Source organism: Heterodontus francisci, chromosome 29, assembly GCF_036365525.1.
Source record: "Heterodontus francisci isolate sHetFra1 chromosome 29, sHetFra1.hap1, whole genome shotgun sequence".
NCBI classification, from domain to species: Eukaryota; Metazoa; Chordata; class Chondrichthyes; order Heterodontiformes; family Heterodontidae; genus Heterodontus; species Heterodontus francisci.
Genome location: NC_090399.1, coordinates 27,762,518 through 27,782,259, shown reverse-complemented (window position 1 = coordinate 27,782,259; position 19,742 = coordinate 27,762,518). Strand labels below are relative to the sequence as shown.

Here is a 19,742-nt window from a genome sequence, read left to right as displayed (position 1 = left end):
TAGGGCGGGGGGAGACAGGAGATAGAGTCGGGTGGGAGACAGAGTGGGGGGGAGAGGGAGATAGCGGGGGGGAGGGGGGAAAGTGTGGGGGGGTAGGGGGGAAAGAGTGGGCGGGGAGGGGGGAAGAGCGGGGGAGAAGGGGGGAAAGAGGGGGGGGAGGTGGGATAGCGCGGGGGGGGGAGGGGGAGAGAGCGGCGGGATAGGGAAAGAGAGCAGTGGGAGGGAGAGAATGCGGGGGGAGGGGGGAGAGAGTGTGGGGGGGCGAGGGGGAGAGAGAGTGGGGGGGAGGGGGGAGAGAGAGTGGGGAGGAGGGGGGGAGAGGGGGCGTGGGAGAGAGGAGGAGGGGAAGGGGCAGGAGTGGGGAGAGGAGGGAGAGGAAGAGGATAGAGACTTAGTAGAAGGAAAGGCAGCAGAGGGGAAGGGAGGGGGGAGTGTGAGGGAGGGACGTGTGGGTAGGGGCAGAGGGAGTAGTGAGGGGACAAAGGTGTGGGGGGAGGGAGTGCGGTGCAGGAAGGGAGGGATGATAGGGGGGTTGGGAGAGGGAGCGGGACAGGAGCTCAGGAGGTGTTGGAGAGGGAGGTGATGGGGGGGGCGGGCGTGGGGAGAGAGGCCGGTGGGGTGGGGAGCAGGGAGAGGTCAGGGAGTGGAGGTGGGATAGCGACGGTGGGAAGGTGGGGAGCGGGATCCTGTCAGCCCTGAGCTCAGAGCATTCAGCCAATGGAATTCTAATCTCCGGATCATTCATCCAGGTGCCTGGACAGTGATATAACCACTATGCTATCATACCCGTCTGTATTTTCAAGACGAGCAGGGGAGTTATTCCCAGCGCCCTGGCCAATATTTATCCCTCATCCAACACCACTAAAAACAGATTATCTGGTCATTATCTGATTGCTGTTTGTGGGAGCTTCCTGTGCGCCAATTCACTGCTGCATTCCTACATTACAAGAGTGACTACACTTCTGAGCTGCTATGCAGAGTAACTGGGAAAAGTCCTATTGCTGCTTCTCGGGGTGGGGGCTGGGAGGGTTTGTCAGCTTCCTGCTGGAGTTAGACAGAGCCGCCAGGAATTACAGTCGGAGTGACTGGGAAGGGGTTTGACACGTGGGGACATGGCTCGGATGCAACGCCTTGGGTCCCGGATAACTGCTGCATTGCACAGGTTAAAATAACAGAGCTTCTGATTCTCACAGGGCCGGGCACAGAAGTGCTGGTCGAAGCCGGAGGTGATCGCTTACTGCGTGCCGACACTACCCGGAGAGAAGAAAGGTAGGGGAGAGAACTGGAACTTCAGATTACTGAACTAGGTGAAACAGTTTGTCGGGGGCTGCAGAACTGCATACCTACTGAACCCTAAAACCAGCTGTCAATCAGCGTTCAAGCTTTTCCTGTAAGGGTGTCATGCATGTGTAATTTGCTCTCTCTAATCCAATCCCTCAATCATTCTGGTTACTCGCCTCTGAGATGGGCTGAATGGCCTTGCTCATCCATAAAAGTCTTGAGACCAGTCTTTGTTGTGACAAAGTGCTAATTCTCTGGGTGATGTACTGAGGGAGCCTAGAATTCTATGAACAGGGTCTGAAGACATCTGTCTCGCCCAGATTCCTAACTGTTGGGATACTGAGAGAATCGGATGTTTACTGACCCTGTTCCTAACTGTTGGAATACTGGGAGAGTCGGATGTTTACTGACCCTGTTCCTAACTGTTGGAATACTGGGAGAGTCGGATGTTTACAGACCCTATTCCTAACTGTTGGAATACTGGGAGAGTCGGATGTTTACAGACCCTTTTCCTAACAGGTGGAATACTGGGAGAGTCGGATGTTTACAGACCCTTTTCCTAACTGTTGGAATACTGGGAGAGTCGGATGTTTACTGACCCTGTTCCTAACTGTTGGAATACTGGGAGAGTCGGATGTTTACTGACCCTGTTGCTAACTTTTGGAATACTGGGAGAGTCGGATGTTTACAGACCCTGTTCCTAACTTTTGGAAAACTGGGAGAGTCGGATGTTTACAGACCCTGTTCCTAACTTTTGGAAAACTGGGAGAGTCGGATGTTTACAGACCCTGTTCCTAACTTTTGGAAAACTGGGAGAGTCGGATGTTTACAGACCCTGTTCCTAACTTTTGGAAAACTGGGAGAGTTGGATGTTTACAGACCCTGTTCCTAACTGTTGGAATACTGGGAGAGTCGGATGTTTACAGACCCTGTTCCTAACTGTTGGAATACTGGGAGAGCCTGTTATTTTTAGACTCTGTTCCTAACTCCCAGAATAACAGCGGACTCGGATGTTTTCAGAGCGTGTTCCAAGCTTCCGGATTACTGGGAGAGTTGAATATTTTCTAAATCTGTGTTTCTGTTGCAGATATCTCTGCACCCCTGCCTGATTGGTACAGTCCGCAGTACGTGGAGGCTGCCTGGTACCCTTGGTGGGAGCAGCAAGGCTTCTTCAAACCCGAATATCATGTGAGTATGGTCTGTGCATATGACAGGTCAGAGGGTGTGAGGAGAGGACGGGTGCGAGTCCGGTTGGATAGGGTCAGGGTGCAGCTGCAGTGGGCATGCGTGCGTGTGTGTTAGTATTAGTCCCCACTGACGGGTGTCTCCTGTACATGTATAATAGACTCCTCTTTGTATATGTGTGTCCTGGACATGTATAATAGACTCCTCTTTGTATATGTGTGTCCTGGACATGTATAATACATTCCTCTTTGTATTTGTGTGTGTCCTGGACATGTATAATAGACTCCTCTTTGTATATGTGTGTCCTGGACATGTATAATACATTCCTCTTTGTATTTGTGTGTGTCCTGGACATGTATAATAGACTCCTCTTTGTATATGTGTGTCTCCTGGACATGTATAATACACTCCTCTTTGTATTTGTGTGTGTCCTGGACATGTATAATAGACTCCTCTTTGGATATGTGTGTGTCCTGGACATGTATAATAGACTCCTCTTTGTATATGTGTGTCTCCTGGACATGTATAATAGACTCCTCTTTGTATATGTGTGTCTCCTGGACATGTATAATACACTCCTCTTTGTATATGTGTGTCTCCTGGACATGTATAATAGACTCCTCTTTGTATATGTGTGTCTCCTGGACATGTATAATAGACTCCTCTTTGTATATGTGTGTCTCCTGGACATGTATAATACACTCCTCTTTGTATATGTGTGTCTCCTGGACATGTATAATAGACTCCTCTTTGTATATGTGTGTGTCCTGGACATGTATAATACACTCCTCTTTGTATATGTGTGTGTCCTGGACATGTATAATAGACTCCTCTTTGTATATGTGTGAGTCCTGGACATGTATAATACATTCCTCTTTGGATATGTGTGTGTCCAGGACATGTATAATACATTCCTCTTTGTATATGTGTGTGTCCTGGACATGTATAATACACTCCTCTTTGTATATGTGTGTGTCCTGGACATGTATAATACACTCCTCTTTGTATATGTGTGTGTCCTGTACATGTATAATAGACTCCTCTTTGTATATGTGTGTCTCCTGGACATGTATAATACACTCCTCTTTGTATATGTGTGTGTCCTGGACATGTATAATACATTCCTCTTTGTATATGTGTGTGTCCTGGACATGTATAACACACTCCTCTTTGTATATGTGTGTGTCCTGGACATGTATCATACACTCCTCTTTGTACATGTGTGTGTCCTGGACATGCATAAATCACTACTCTTTGTATATTTGTGTGTCCTGGACATGTATAATACATTCCTCTTTGTATATGTGTGTCTCCTGGACATGTATAAATCACTCCTCTTTGTATATTTGTGTGTCCTGGACATGTATAATACACTCCTCTTTGTATATGTGTGTGTCCTGGACATGTATAATACACTCCTCTTTGTATATGTGTGTGTCCTGGACATGTATAATACACTCCTCTTTGTATATGTGTGTGTCCTGGACATGTATAATACACTCCTCTTTGCATATGTGTGTGTCCTGGACATGTATAATACACTCCTCTTTGTATATGTGTGTGTCCTGGACATGTATAATACACTCCTCTTTGTATATGTGTGTGTCCTGGACATGTATAATACACTCCTCTTTGTATATGTGTGTGTCCTGGACATGTATAATACACTCCTCTTTGCATATGTGTGTGTCCTGGACATGTATAAATCACTACTCTTTGTATATTTGTGTGTCCTGGACATGTATAATACACTCCGCTTTGTATATATGTGTGTCCTGGACATGTATAATACATTCCTCTTTGCATATGTGTGTGTCCTGGACATGTATAATACACTCCTCTTTGTACATGTGTGTCTCCTGTACATGTATAATAGACTCCTCTTTGTATATGTGTGTCTCCTGGACATGTATAATACACTCCTCTTTGTATATGTATGTCTCCTGTACATGTATACTAGACTCCTCTTTGTATATGTGTGTGTCCTGGACATGTATAATACACTCCTCTTTGTATATGTGTGTGTCCTGGACATGTATAATACACTCCTCTTTGGATCTGTGTGTGTCCTGGACATGTATAATACACTCCTCTTTGTATATGTGTGTGTCCTGGACATGTATAATACACTCCTCTTTGTATATGTGTGTGTCCTGTACATGTATAATAGACTCCTCTTTGTATATGTGTGTCTCCTGGACATGTATAATACATTCCTCTTTGTATTTGTGTGTGTCCTGGACATGTATAATAGACTCCTCTTTGTATATGTGTGTCCTGGACATGTATAATACATTCCTCTTTGTATTTGTGTGTGTCCTGGACATGTATAATAGACTCCTCTTTGTATTTGTGTGTGTCCTGGACATGTATAATAGACTCCTCTTTGTATATGTGTGTCCTGGACATGTATAATACATTCCTCTTTGTATTTGTGTGTGTCCTGGACATGTATAATAGACTCCTCTTTGTATATGTGTGTCCTGGACATGTATAATACATTCCTCTTTGTATTTGTGTGTGTCCTGGACATGTATAATAGACTCCTCTTTGTATATGTGTGTCCTGGACATGTATAATACATTCCTCTTTGTATTTGTGTGTGTCCTGGACATGTATAATAGACTCCTCTTTGTATATGTGTGTCTCCTGGACATGTATAATACACTCCTCTTTGTATTTGTGTGTGTCCTGGACATGTATAATAGACTCCTCTTTGGATATGTGTGTGTCCTGGACATGTATAATAGACTCCTCTTTGTATATGTGTGTCTCCTGGACATGTATAATACACTCCTCTTTGTATATGTGTGTCTCCTGGACATGTATAATAGACTCCTCTTTGTATATGTGTGTCTCCTGGACATGTATAATAGACTCCTCTTTGTATATGTGTGTCTCCTGGACATGTATAATACACTCCTCTTTGTATATGTGTGTCTCCTGGACATGTATAATAGACTCCTCTTTGTATATGTGTGTGTCCTGGACATGTATAATACACTCCTCTTTGTATATGTGTGTGTCCTGGACATGTATAATAGACTCCTCTTTGTATATGTGTGAGTCCTGGACATGTATAATACATTCCTCTTTGGATATGTGTGTGTCCAGGACATGTATAATACATTCCTCTTTGTATATGTGTGTGTCCTGGACATGTATAATACACTCCTCTTTGTATATGTGTGTGTCCTGGACATGTATAATACACTCCTCTTTGTATATGTGTGTGTCCTGTACATGTATAATAGACTCCTCTTTGTATATGTGTGTCTCCTGGACATGTATAATACACTCCTCTTTGTATATGTGTGTGTCCTGGACATGTATAATACATTCCTCTTTGTATATGTGTGTGTCCTGGACATGCATAAATCACTACTCTTTGTATATTTGTGTGTCCTGGACATGTATAATACATTCCTCTTTGTATATGTGTGTCTCCTGGACATGTATAAATCACTCCTCTTTGTATATTTGTGTGTCCTGGACATGTATAATACACTCCTCTTTGTATATGTGTGTGTCCTGGACATGTATAATACACTCCTCTTTGTATATGTGTGTGTCCTGGACATGTATAATACACTCCTCTTTGTATATGTGTGTGTCCTGGACATGTATAATACACTCCTCTTTGCATATGTGTGTGTCCTGGACATGTATAATACACTCCTCTTTGTATATGTGTGTGTCCTGGACATGTATAATACACTCCTCTTTGTATATGTGTGTGTCCTGGACATGTATAATACACTCCTCTTTGTATATGTGTGTGTCCTGGACATGTATAATACACTCCTCTTTGCATATGTGTGTGTCCTGGACATGTATAAATCACTACTCTTTGTATATTTGTGTGTCCTGGACATGTATAATACACTCCGCTTTGTATATATGTGTGTCCTGGACATGTATAATACATTCCTCTTTGCATATGTGTGTGTCCTGGACATGTATAATACACTCCTCTTTGTACATGTGTGTCTCCTGTACATGTATAATAGACTCCTCTTTGTATATGTGTGTCTCCTGGACATGTATAATACACTCCTCTTTGTATATGTGTGTCTCCTGTACATGTATACTAGACTCCTCTTTGTATATGTGTGTGTCCTGGACATGTATAATACACTCCTCTTTGTATATGTGTGTGTCCTGGACATGTATAATACACTCCTCTTTGGATCTGTGTGTGTCCTGGACATGTATAATACACTCCTCTTTGTATATGTGTGTGTCCTGGACATGTATAATACACTCCTCTTTGTATATGTGTGTGTCCTGTACATGTATAATAGACTCCTCTTTGTATATGTGTGTCTCCTGGACATGTATAATACACTCCTCTTTGTATATGTGTGTGTCCTGGACATGTATAACACATTCCTCTTTGTATATGTGTGTGTCCTGGACATGTATAACACACTCCTCTTTGTATATGTGTGTGTCCTGGACATGTATAATACACTCCTCTTTGTACATGTATGTGTCCTGGACATGTATAAATCACTACTCTTTGTATATTTGTGTGTCCTGGACATGTATAATACATTCCTCTTTGTATATGTGTGTCTCCTGGACATGTATAAATCACTCCTCTTTGTATATTTGTGTGTCCTGGACATGTATAATACACTCCTCTTTGTATATGTGTGTGTCCTGGACATGTATAATACACTCCTCTTTGTATATGTGTGTGTCCTGGACATGTATAATACACTCCTCTTTGCATATGTGTGTGTCCTGGACATGTATAATACACTCCTCTTTGTACATGTGTGTCTCCTGTACATGTATAATAGACTCCTCTTTGTATATGTGTGTCTCCTGGACATGTATAATACACTCCTCTTTGTATATGTGTGTCTCCTGTACATGTATACTAGACTCCTCTTTGTATATGTGTGTGTCCTGGACATGTATAATACACTCCTCTTTGTATATGTGTGGCTCCTGGACATGTATAATAGACTCCTCTTTGTATATGTGTGTCTCCTGGACATGTATAATACACTCCTCTTTGTATATGTGTGTCTCCTGTACATGTATAGTAGACTCCTCTTTGTATATGTGTGTGTCCTGGACATGTATAATACACTCCTCTTTGGATATGTGCGTGTCCTGGACATGTATAATAGACTCCTCTTTGTATATGTGTGTGTTCTGGACATGTATAATACACTCCTCTTTGTATATGTGTGTGTCCTGGACATGTATAATACACTCCTCTTTGTATATGTGTGTCCTGGACATGTATAATACACTCCTCTTTGGATATGTATGTGTCCTGGACATGTATAATACACTCCTCTTTGTATATGTGTGTGTCCTGGACATGTATAATACACTCCTCTTTGGATATGTGTGTGTCCTGGACATGTATAATACACTCCTCTTTGTATATGTGTGTGTCCTGGACATGTATAATACACTCCTCTTTGTCCATGTGTGTGTCCTGGACATGTATAATACACTCCTCTTTGGATATGTATGTGTCCTGGACATGTATAATACACTCCTCTTTGTATATGTGTGTGTCCTGGACATGTATAATACACTCCTCTTTGTATATGTGTGTGTCCTGGACATGTATAATACACTCCTCTTTGCATATGTGTGTGTCCTGGACATGTATAATACACTCCTCTTTGCATATGTGTGTGTCCTGGACATGTATAATACACTCCTCTTTGTATATGTGTGTGTCCTGGACATGTATAATACAGTCCTCTTTGTATATGTGTGTGTCCTGGACATGTATAATACAGTCCTCTTTGTATATGTGTGTGTCCTGGACATGTATAATACACTCCTCTTTGCATATGTGTGTGTCCTGGACATGTATAATACACTCCTTTTTGTATATGTGTGTGTCCTGGACATGTATAATAGACTCCTCTTTGTATATGTGTGTGTCCTGGACATGTATAATACACTCCTCTTTGCATATGTGTGTGTCCTGGACATGTATAATACATTCCTCTTTGTATTTGTGTGTGTCCTGGACATGTATAATAGACTCCTCTTTGTATATGTGTGTGTCCTGGACATGTATAATACACTCCTCTTTGTATATGTGTGTGTCCTGGACATGTATAATACACTCCTCTTTGTATATTTGTGTGTCCTGGACATGTATAATACACTCCTCTTTGTATATGTGTGTGTCCTGGACATGTATAATACACTCCTCTTTGTATATTTGTGTGTCCTGGACATGTATAATACATTCCTCTTTGTATATGTGTGTCTCCTGGACATGTATAATACACTCCTCTTTGTATATGTGTGTGTCCTGGACATGTATAATACATTCCTCTTTGTATATGTGTGTGTCCTGGACATGTATAATACACTCCTCTTTGTATATGTGTGTGTCCTGGACATGTATAATACATTCCTCTTTGTATATATGTGTCTCCTGGACATGTATAATACACTCCTCTTTGTATATGTGTGTGTCCTGGACATGTATAATACACTCCTCTTTGTACATGTGTGTGTCCTGGACATGTATAAATCACTACTCTTTGTATATTTGTGTGTCCTGGACATGTATAATACATTCCTCTTTGTATATGTGTGTGTCCTGGACATGTATAATACACTCCTCTTTGTATATGTGTGTCTCCTGGACATGGATAAATCACTCCTCTTTGTATATGTGTGTGTCCTGGACATGTATAAATCACTACTCTTTGTATATTTGTGTGTCCTGGACATGTATAATACATTCCTCTTTGTATATGTGTGTGTCCTGGACATGTATAATACATTCCTCTTTGTATATGTGTGTGTCCTGGACATGTATAATACACTCCTCTTTGTATATGTGTGTGTCCTAGACATGTATAAATCACTACTCTTTGTATATTTGTGTGTCCTGGACATGTATAATACATTCCTCTTTGTATATGTGCGTCTCCTGGACATGTATAAATCACTCCTCTTTGTATATTTGTGTGTCCTGGACATGTATAATACACTCCTCTTTGTATATGTGTGTGTCCTGGACATGTATAATACACTCCTGTTTGTATATGTGTGTGTCCTGGACATGTATAAATCACTACTCTTTGTATATTTGTGTGTCCTGGACATGTATAATACACTCCTCTTTGTATATGTGTGTCTCCTGTACATGTATACTAGACTCCTCTTTGTATATGTGTGTGTCCTGGACATGTATAATACACTCCTCTTTGTATATGTGTGTGTCCTGGACATGTATAATACACTCCTCTTTGGATCTGTGTGTGTCCTGGACATGTATAATACACTCCTCTTTGTATATGTGTGTGTCCTGGACATGTATAATACACTCCTCTTTGTATATGTGTGTGTCCTGTACATGTATAATAGACTCCTCTTTGTATATGTGTGTGTCCTGGACATGTATAACACATTCCTCTTTGTATATGTGTGTGTCCTGGACATGTATAACACACTCCTCTTTGTATATGTGTGTGTCCTGGACATGTATAATACACTCCTCTTTGTACATGTATGTGTCCTGGACATGTATAAATCACTACTCTTTGTATATTTGTGTGTCCTGGACATGTATAATACATTCCTCTTTGTATATGTGTGTCTCCTGGACATGTATAAATCACTCCTCTTTGTATATTTGTGTGTCCTGGACATGTATAATACATTCCTCTTTGTATATGTGTGTGTCCTGGACATGTATAATACACTCCTCTTTGTATATGTGTGTGTCCTGGACATGTATAATACACTCCTCTTTGTATATGTGTGTGTCCTGGACATGTATAATACACTCCTCTTTGCATATGTGTGTGTCCTGGACATGTATAATACACTCCTCTTTGTACATGTGTGTCTCCTGTACATGTATAATAGACTCCTCTTTGTATATGTGTGTCTCCTGGACATGTATAATAGACTCCTCTTTGTATATGTGTGTCTCCTGGACATGTATAATACACTCCTCTTTGTATATGTGTGTCTCCTGGACATGTATAATAGACTCCTCTTTGTATATGTGTGTCTCCTGGACATGTATAATAGACTCCTCTTTGTATATGTGTGTGTCCTGGACATGTATAATACACTCCTCTTTGTATATGTGTGGCTCCTGGACATGTATAATAGACTCCTCTTTGGATATGTGTGTGTCCTGGACATGTATAATAGACTCCTCTTTGTATATGTGTGTCTCCTGGACATGTATAATACACTCCTCTTTGTATATGTGTGTCTCCTGGACATGTATAATAGACTCCTCTTTGTATATGTGTGTCTCCTGGACATGTATAATAGACTCCTCTTTGTATATGTGTGTCTCCTGGACATGTATAATACACTCCTCTTTGTATATGTGTGTCTCCTGGACATGTATAATAGACTCCTCTTTGTATATGTGTGTGTCCTGGACATGTATAATACACTCCTCTTTGTATATGTGTGTGTCCTGGACATGTATAATAGACTCCTCTTTGTATATGTGTGAGTCCTGGACATGTATAATACATTCCTCTTTGGATATGTGTGTGTCCAGGACATGTATAATACATTCCTCTTTGTATATGTGTGTGTCCTGGACATGTATAATACACTCCTCTTTGTATATGTGTGTGTCCTGGACATGTATAATACACTCCTCTTTGTATATGTGTGTGTCCTGTACATGTATAATAGACTCCTCTTTGTATATGTGTGTCTCCTGGACATGTATAATACACTCCTCTTTGTATATGTGTGTGTCCTGGACATGTATAATACATTCCTCTTTGTATATGTGTGTGTCCTGGACATGCATAAATCACTACTCTTTGTATATTTGTGTGTCCTGGACATGTATAATACATTCCTCTTTGTATATGTGTGTCTCCTGGACATGTATAAATCACTCCTCTTTGTATATTTGTGTGTCCTGGACATGTATAATACACTCCTCTTTGTATATGTGTGTGTCCTGGACATGTATAATACACTCCTCTTTGTATATGTGTGTGTCCTGGACATGTATAATACACTCCTCTTTGTATATGTGTGTGTCCTGGACATGTATAATACACTCCTCTTTGCATATGTGTGTGTCCTGGACATGTATAATACACTCCTCTTTGTATATGTGTGTGTCCTGGACATGTATAATACACTCCTCTTTGTATATGTGTGTGTCCTGGACATGTATAATACACTCCTCTTTGTATATGTGTGTGTCCTGGACATGTATAATACACTCCTCTTTGCATATGTGTGTGTCCTGGACATGTATAAATCACTACTCTTTGTATATTTGTGTGTCCTGGACATGTATAATACACTCCGCTTTGTATATATGTGTGTCCTGGACATGTATAATACATTCCTCTTTGCATATGTGTGTGTCCTGGACATGTATAATACACTCCTCTTTGTACATGTGTGTCTCCTGTACATGTATAATAGACTCCTCTTTGTATATGTGTGTCTCCTGGACATGTATAATACACTCCTCTTTGTATATGTGTGTCTCCTGTACATGTATACTAGACTCCTCTTTGTATATGTGTGTGTCCTGGACATGTATAATACACTCCTCTTTGTATATGTGTGTGTCCTGGACATGTATAATACACTCCTCTTTGGATCTGTGTGTGTCCTGGACATGTATAATACACTCCTCTTTGTATATGTGTGTGTCCTGGACATGTATAATACACTCCTCTTTGTATATGTGTGTGTCCTGTACATGTATAATAGACTCCTCTTTGTATATGTGTGTCTCCTGGACATGTATAATACACTCCTCTTTGTATATGTGTGTGTCCTGGACATGTATAACACATTCCTCTTTGTATATGTGTGTGTCCTGGACATGTATAACACACTCCTCTTTGTATATGTGTGTGTCCTGGACATGTATAATACACTCCTCTTTGTACATGTATGTGTCCTGGACATGTATAAATCACTACTCTTTGTATATTTGTGTGTCCTGGACATGTATAATACATTCCTCTTTTTATATGTGTGTCTCCTGGACATGTATAAATCACTCCTCTTTGTATATTTGTGTGTCCTGGACATGTATAATACACTCCTCTTTGTATATGTGTGTGTCCTGGACATGTATAATACACTCCTCTTTGTATATGTGTGTGTCCTGGACATGTATAATACACTCCTCTTTGCATATGTGTGTGTCCTGGACATGTATAATACACTCCTCTTTGTACATGTGTGTCTCCTGTACATGTATAATAGACTCCTCTTTGTATATGTGTGTCTCCTGGACATGTATAATACACTCCTCTTTGTATATGTGTGTCTCCTGTACATGTATACTAGACTCCTCTTTGTATATGTGTGTGTCCTGGACATGTATAATACACTCCTCTTTGTATATGTGTGGCTCCTGGACATGTATAATAGACTCCTCTTTGTATATGTGTGTCTCCTGGACATGTATAATACACTCCTCTTTGTATATGTGTGTCTCCTGTACATGTATAGTAGACTCCTCTTTGTATATGTGTGTGTCCTGGACATGTATAATACACTCCTCTTTGGATATGTGCGTGTCCTGGACATGTATAATAGACTCCTCTTTGTATATGTGTGTGTTCTGGACATGTATAATACACTCCTCTTTGTATATGTGTGTGTCCTGGACATGTATAATACACTCCTCTTTGTATATGTGTGTCCTGGACATGTATAATACACTCCTCTTTGGATATGTATGTGTCCTGGACATGTATAATACACTCCTCTTTGTATATGTGTGTGTCCTGGACATGTATAATACACTCCTCTTTGGATATGTGTGTGTCCTGGACATGTATAATACACTCCTCTTTGTATATGTGTGTGTCCTGGACATGTATAATACACTCCTCTTTGTCCATGTGTGTGTCCTGGACATGTATAATACACTCCTCTTTGGATATGTATGTGTCCTGGACATGTATAATACACTCCTCTTTGTATATGTGTGTGTCCTGGACATGTATAATACACTCCTCTTTGTATATGTGTGTGTCCTGGACATGTATAATACACTCCTCTTTGCATATGTGTGTGTCCTGGACATGTATAATACACTCCTCTTTGCATATGTGTGTGTCCTGGACATGTATAATACACTCCTCTTTGTATATGTGTGTGTCCTGGACATGTATAATACAGTCCTCTTTGTATATGTGTGTGTCCTGGACATGTATAATACAGTCCTCTTTGTATATGTGTGTGTCCTGGACATGTATAATACACTCCTCTTTGCATATGTGTGTGTCCTGGACATGTATAATACACTCCTTTTTGTATATGTGTGTGTCCTGGACATGTATAATAGACTCCTCTTTGTATATGTGTGTGTCCTGGACATGTATAATACACTCCTCTTTGCATATGTGTGTGTCCTGGACATGTATAATACATTCCTCTTTGTATTTGTGTGTGTCCTGGACATGTATAATAGACTCCTCTTTGTATATGTGTGTGTCCTGGACATGTATAATACACTCCTCTTTGTATATGTGTGTGTCCTGGACATGTATAATACACTCCTCTTTGTATATTTGTGTGTCCTGGACATGTATAATACACTCCTCTTTGTATATGTGTGTGTCCTGGACATGTATAATACACTCCTCTTTGTATATTTGTGTGTCCTGGACATGTATAATACATTCCTCTTTGTATATGTGTGTCTCCTGGACATGTATAATACACTCCTCTTTGTATATGTGTGTGTCCTGGACATGTATAATACATTCCTCTTTGTATATGTGTGTGTCCTGGACATGTATAATACACTCCTCTTTGTATATGTGTGTGTCCTGGACATGTATAATACATTCCTCTTTGTATATATGTGTCTCCTGGACATGTATAATACACTCCTCTTTGTATATGTGTGTGTCCTGGACATGTATAATACACTCCTCTTTGTACATGTGTGTGTCCTGGACATGTATAAATCACTACTCTTTGTATATTTGTGTGTCCTGGACATGTATAATACATTCCTCTTTGTATATGTGTGTGTCCTGGACATGTATAATACACTCCTCTTTGTATATGTGTGTCTCCTGGACATGGATAAATCACTCCTCTTTGTATATGTGTGTGTCCTGGACATGTATAAATCACTACTCTTTGTATATTTGTGTGTCCTGGACATGTATAATACATTCCTCTTTGTATATGTGTGTGTCCTGGACATGTATAATACATTCCTCTTTGTATATGTGTGTGTCCTGGACATGTATAATACACTCCTCTTTGTATATGTGTGTGTCCTAGACATGTATAAATCACTACTCTTTGTATATTTGTGTGTCCTGGACATGTATAATACATTCCTCTTTGTATATGTGCGTCTCCTGGACATGTATAAATCACTCCTCTTTGTATATTTGTGTGTCCTGGACATGTATAATACACTCCTCTTTGTATATGTGTGTGTCCTGGACATGTATAATACACTCCTCTTTGTATATGTGTGTGTCCTGGACATGTATAAATCACTACTCTTTGTATATTTGTGTGTCCTGGACATGTATAATACACTCCTCTTTGTATATGTGTGTCTCCTGTACATGTATACTAGACTCCTCTTTGTATATGTGTGTGTCCTGGACATGTATAATACACTCCTCTTTGTATATGTGTGTGTCCTGGACATGTATAATACACTCCTCTTTGGATCTGTGTGTGTCCTGGACATGTATAATACACTCCTCTTTGTATATGTGTGTGTCCTGGACATGTATAATACACTCCTCTTTGTATATGTGTGTGTCCTGTACATGTATAATAGACTCCTCTTTGTATATGTGTGTGTCCTGGACATGTATAACACATTCCTCTTTGTATATGTGTGTGTCCTGGACATGTATAACACACTCCTCTTTGTATATGTGTGTGTCCTGGACATGTATAATACACTCCTCTTTGTACATGTATGTGTCCTGGACATGTATAAATCACTACTCTTTGTATATTTGTGTGTCCTGGACATGTATAATACATTCCTCTTTGTATATGTGTGTCTCCTGGACATGTATAAATCACTCCTCTTTGTATATTTGTGTGTCCTGGACATGTATAATACATTCCTCTTTGTATATGTGTGTGTCCTGGACATGTATAATACACTCCTCTTTGTATATGTGTGTGTCCTGGACATGTATAATACACTCCTCTTTGTATATGTGTGTGTCCTGGACATGTATAATACACTCCTCTTTGCATATGTGTGTGTCCTGGACATGTATAATACACTCCTCTTTGTACATGTGTGTCTCCTGTACATGTATAATAGACTCCTCTTTGTATATGTGTGTCTCCTGGACATGTATAATAGACTCCTCTTTGTATATGTGTGTCTCCTGGACATGTATAATACACTCCTCTTTGTATATGTGTGTCTCCTGGACATGTATAATAGACTCCTCTTTGTATATGTGTGTCTCCTGGACATGTATAATAGACTCCTCTTTGTATATGTGTGTGTCCTGGACATGTATAATACACTCCTCTTTGTATATGTGTGGCTCCTGGACATGTATAATAGACTCCTCTTTGTATATGTGTGTCTCCTGGACATGTATAATACACTCCTCTTTGTATATGTGTGTCTCCTGTACATGTATAGTAGACTCCTCTTTGTATATGTGTGTGTCCTGGACATGTATAATACACTCCTCTTTGGATATGTGCGTGTCCTGGACATGTATAATAGACTCCTCTTTGTATATGTGTGTGTTCTGGACATGTATAATACACTCCTCTTTGTATATGTGTGTGTCCTGGACATGTATAATACACTCCTCTTTGTATATGTGTGTGTCCTGGACATGTATAATACACTCCTCTTTGGATATGTATGTGTCCTGGACATGTATAATACACTCCTCTTTGTATATGTGTGTGTCCTGGACATGTATAATACACTCCTCTTTGGATATGTGTGTGTCCTGGACATGTATAATACACTCCTCTTTGTCCATGTGTGTGTCCTGGACATGTATAATACACTCCTCTTTGGATATGTATGTGTCCTGGACATGTATAATACACTCCTCTTTGTATATGTGTGTGTCCTGGACATGTATAATACACTCCTCTTTGTATATGTGTGTGTCCTGGACATGTATAATACACTCCTCTTTGCATATGTGTGTGTCCTGGACATGTATAATACACTCCTCTTTGTATATGTGTGTGTCCTGGACATGTATAATACAGTCCTCTTTGTATATGTGTGTGTCCTGGACATGTATAATACAGTCCTCTTTGTATATGTGTGTGTCCTGGACATGTATAATACACTCCTCTTTGCATATGTGTGTGTCCTGGACATGTATAATACACTCCTTTTTGTATATGTGTGTGTCCTGGACATGTATAATAGACTCCTCTTTGTATATGTGTGTGTCCTGGACATGTATAATACACTCCTCTTTGCATATGTGTGTGTCCTGGACATGTATAATACATTCCTCTTTGTATTTGTGTGTGTCCTGGACATGTATAATAGACTCCTCTTTGTATAGGTGTGTGTCCTGGACATGGATAATACACTCCTCTTTGTATATGTGTGTGTCCTGGACATGTATAATACACTCCTCTTTGTATATTTGTGTGTCCTGGACATGTATAATACACTCCTCTTTGTATATGTGTGTGTCCTGGACATGTATAATACGCTCCTCTTTGTATATTTGTGTGTCCTGGACATGTATAATACATTCCTCTTTGTATATGTGTGTCTCCTGGACATGTATAATACACTCCTCTTTGTATATGTGTGTGTCCTGGACATGTATAATACATTCCTCTTTGTATATGTGTGTGTCCTGGACATGTATAATACACTCCTCTTTGTATATGTGTGTGTCCTGGACATGTATAATACATTCCTCTTTGTATATATGTGTCTCCTGGACATGTATAATACACTCCTCTTTGTATATGTGTGTGTCCTGGACATGTATAATACACTCCTCTTTGTACATGTGTGTGTCCTGGACATGTATAAATCACTACTCTTTGTATATTTGTGTGTCCTGGACATGTATAATACATTCCTCTTTGTATATGTGTGTGTCCTGGACATGTATAATACACTCCTCTTTGTATATGTGTGACTCCTGGACATGGATAAATCACTCCTCTTTGTATATGTGTGTGTCCTGGACATGTATAATACACTCCTCTTTGCATATGTGTGTGTCCTAGACATGTATAAATCACTACTCTTTGTATATTTGTGTGTCCTGGACATGTATAATACATTCCTCTTTGTATATGTGTGTCTCCTGGACATGTATAAATCACTCCTCTTTGTATATTTGTGTGTCCTGGACATGTATAATACACTCCTCTTTGTATATGTGTGTGTCCTGGACATGTATAATACACTCCTCTTTGTATATGTGTGTGTCCTGGACATGTATAAATCACTACTCTTTGTATATTTGTGTGTCCTGGACATGTATAATACACTCCTCTTTGTATATGTGTGTGTCCTGGACATGTATAATACACTCCTCTTTGTATATGTGTGTCTCCTGGACATGTATAAATCACTCCTCTTTGTATATTTGTGTGTCCTGGACATGTATAATACACTCCTCTTTGTATATGTGTGTCTCCTGGACATGTATAATACACTCCTCTTTGTATATGTGTGTGTCCTGGACATGTATAATACACTCCTCTTTGTACATGTGTGTGTCCTGGACATGTATAAATCACTACTCTTTGTATATTTGTGTGTCCTGGACATGTATAATTCATTCCTCTTTGTATATGTGTGTCTCCTGGACATGTATAATACACTCCTCTTTGTATATGTGTGTCTCCTGGACATGTATAATACACTCCTCTTTGTATATGTGTGTGTCCTGGACATGTATAATACACTCCTCTTTGTACATGTGTGTGTCCTGGACATGTATAAATCACTACTCTTTGTATATTTGTGTGTCCTGGACATGTATAATTCATTCCTCTTTGTATATGTGTGTCTCCTGGACATGTATAATACACTCCTCTTTGTATATGTGTGTCTCCTGGACATGTATAATACACTCCTCTTTGTATATGTGTGTGTCCTGGACATGTATAATACACTCCTCTTTGTACATGTGTGTGTCCTGGACATGTATAAATCACTACTCTTTGTATATTTGTGTGTCCTGGACATGTATAATACATTCCTCTTTGTATATGTGTGTCTCCTGTACATGTATAAATCACTCCTCTTTGTATATGTATGTGTCCTGGACATGTATAATACACTCCTCTTTGTATATGTGTGTGTCCTGGACATGTATAATACACTCCTCTTTGTACATGTGTGTGTCCTGGACATGTATAAATCACTACTCTTTGTATATTTGTGTGTCCTGGACATGTATAATTCATTCCTCTTTGTATATGTGTGTCTCCTGGACATGTATAATACACTCCTCTTTGTATATGTGTGTCTCCTGGACATGTATAATACACTCCTCTTTGTATATGTGTGTGTCCTGGACATGTATAATACACTCCTCTTTGTACATGTGTGTGTCCTGGACATGTATAAATCACTACTCTTTGTATATTTGTGTGTCCTGGACATGTATAATACATTCCTCTTTGTATATGTGTGTCTCCTGTACATGTATAAATCACTCCTCTTTGTACATGTGTGTGTCCTGGACATGTATAAATCACTACTCTTTGTATATTTGTGTGTCCTGGACATGTATAATACATTCCTCTTTGTATATGTGTGTCTCCTGTACATGTATAAATCACTCCTCTTTGTATATGTGTGTCCTGGACATGTATAATACACTCCTCTTTGTATATGTGTGTCTCCTGGACATGTATAAATCACTCCTCTTTGTATATGTATGTGTCCTGGACATGTATAATACACTCCTCTTTGTATATGTGTGTCCCAGACGTGTATCATACACTCACTTTGCATCTTGCTCTTGTGCCTGGGTATCTTGGCTCCCAAAGACACAGCAGATACCGGAAGATTGAGTGAGCAGCAATGCAGACCCATAACGGAGCCTGAGTGCTGTTTCTGTCCATTTAAACACATCTGTGGGACCCTCAATATGCTGGCTCAGGAGCCTGGGCTCCTCCACCGCCCATCCCCACTTCACCCGGGGGAGTTGGAGAGAGCAGGCTGGATGAATTTGGAAGGAGCGAGGGAGCAGGGAGTTGGAGAGAGCAGGCTGGATGAATTTGGAAGGAGCGAGGGAGCAGGGAGTTGGAGAGAGCAGGCTGGATGAATTTGGAAGGAG

The 19,742-nt window shown here is 40.1% G+C and overlaps 1 protein-coding gene across 1 annotated transcript in view; it reads left to right on the top strand.

The window, feature by feature from the left end:
* vars2 (valyl-tRNA synthetase 2, mitochondrial) overlaps positions 1-19,742 on the top strand; it is a 118,716-nt gene that overhangs the window by 29,430 nt on the left and 69,544 nt on the right. Inside the window, exons 2-3 of the mRNA XM_068008991.1 lie at positions 1,190-1,269; positions 2,369-2,469. Of these exons, the coding sequence (XP_067865092.1) occupies positions 1,190-1,269; positions 2,369-2,469 (181 nt within the window). The remainder of the gene's footprint in view (positions 1-1,189; positions 1,270-2,368; positions 2,470-19,742) is intronic.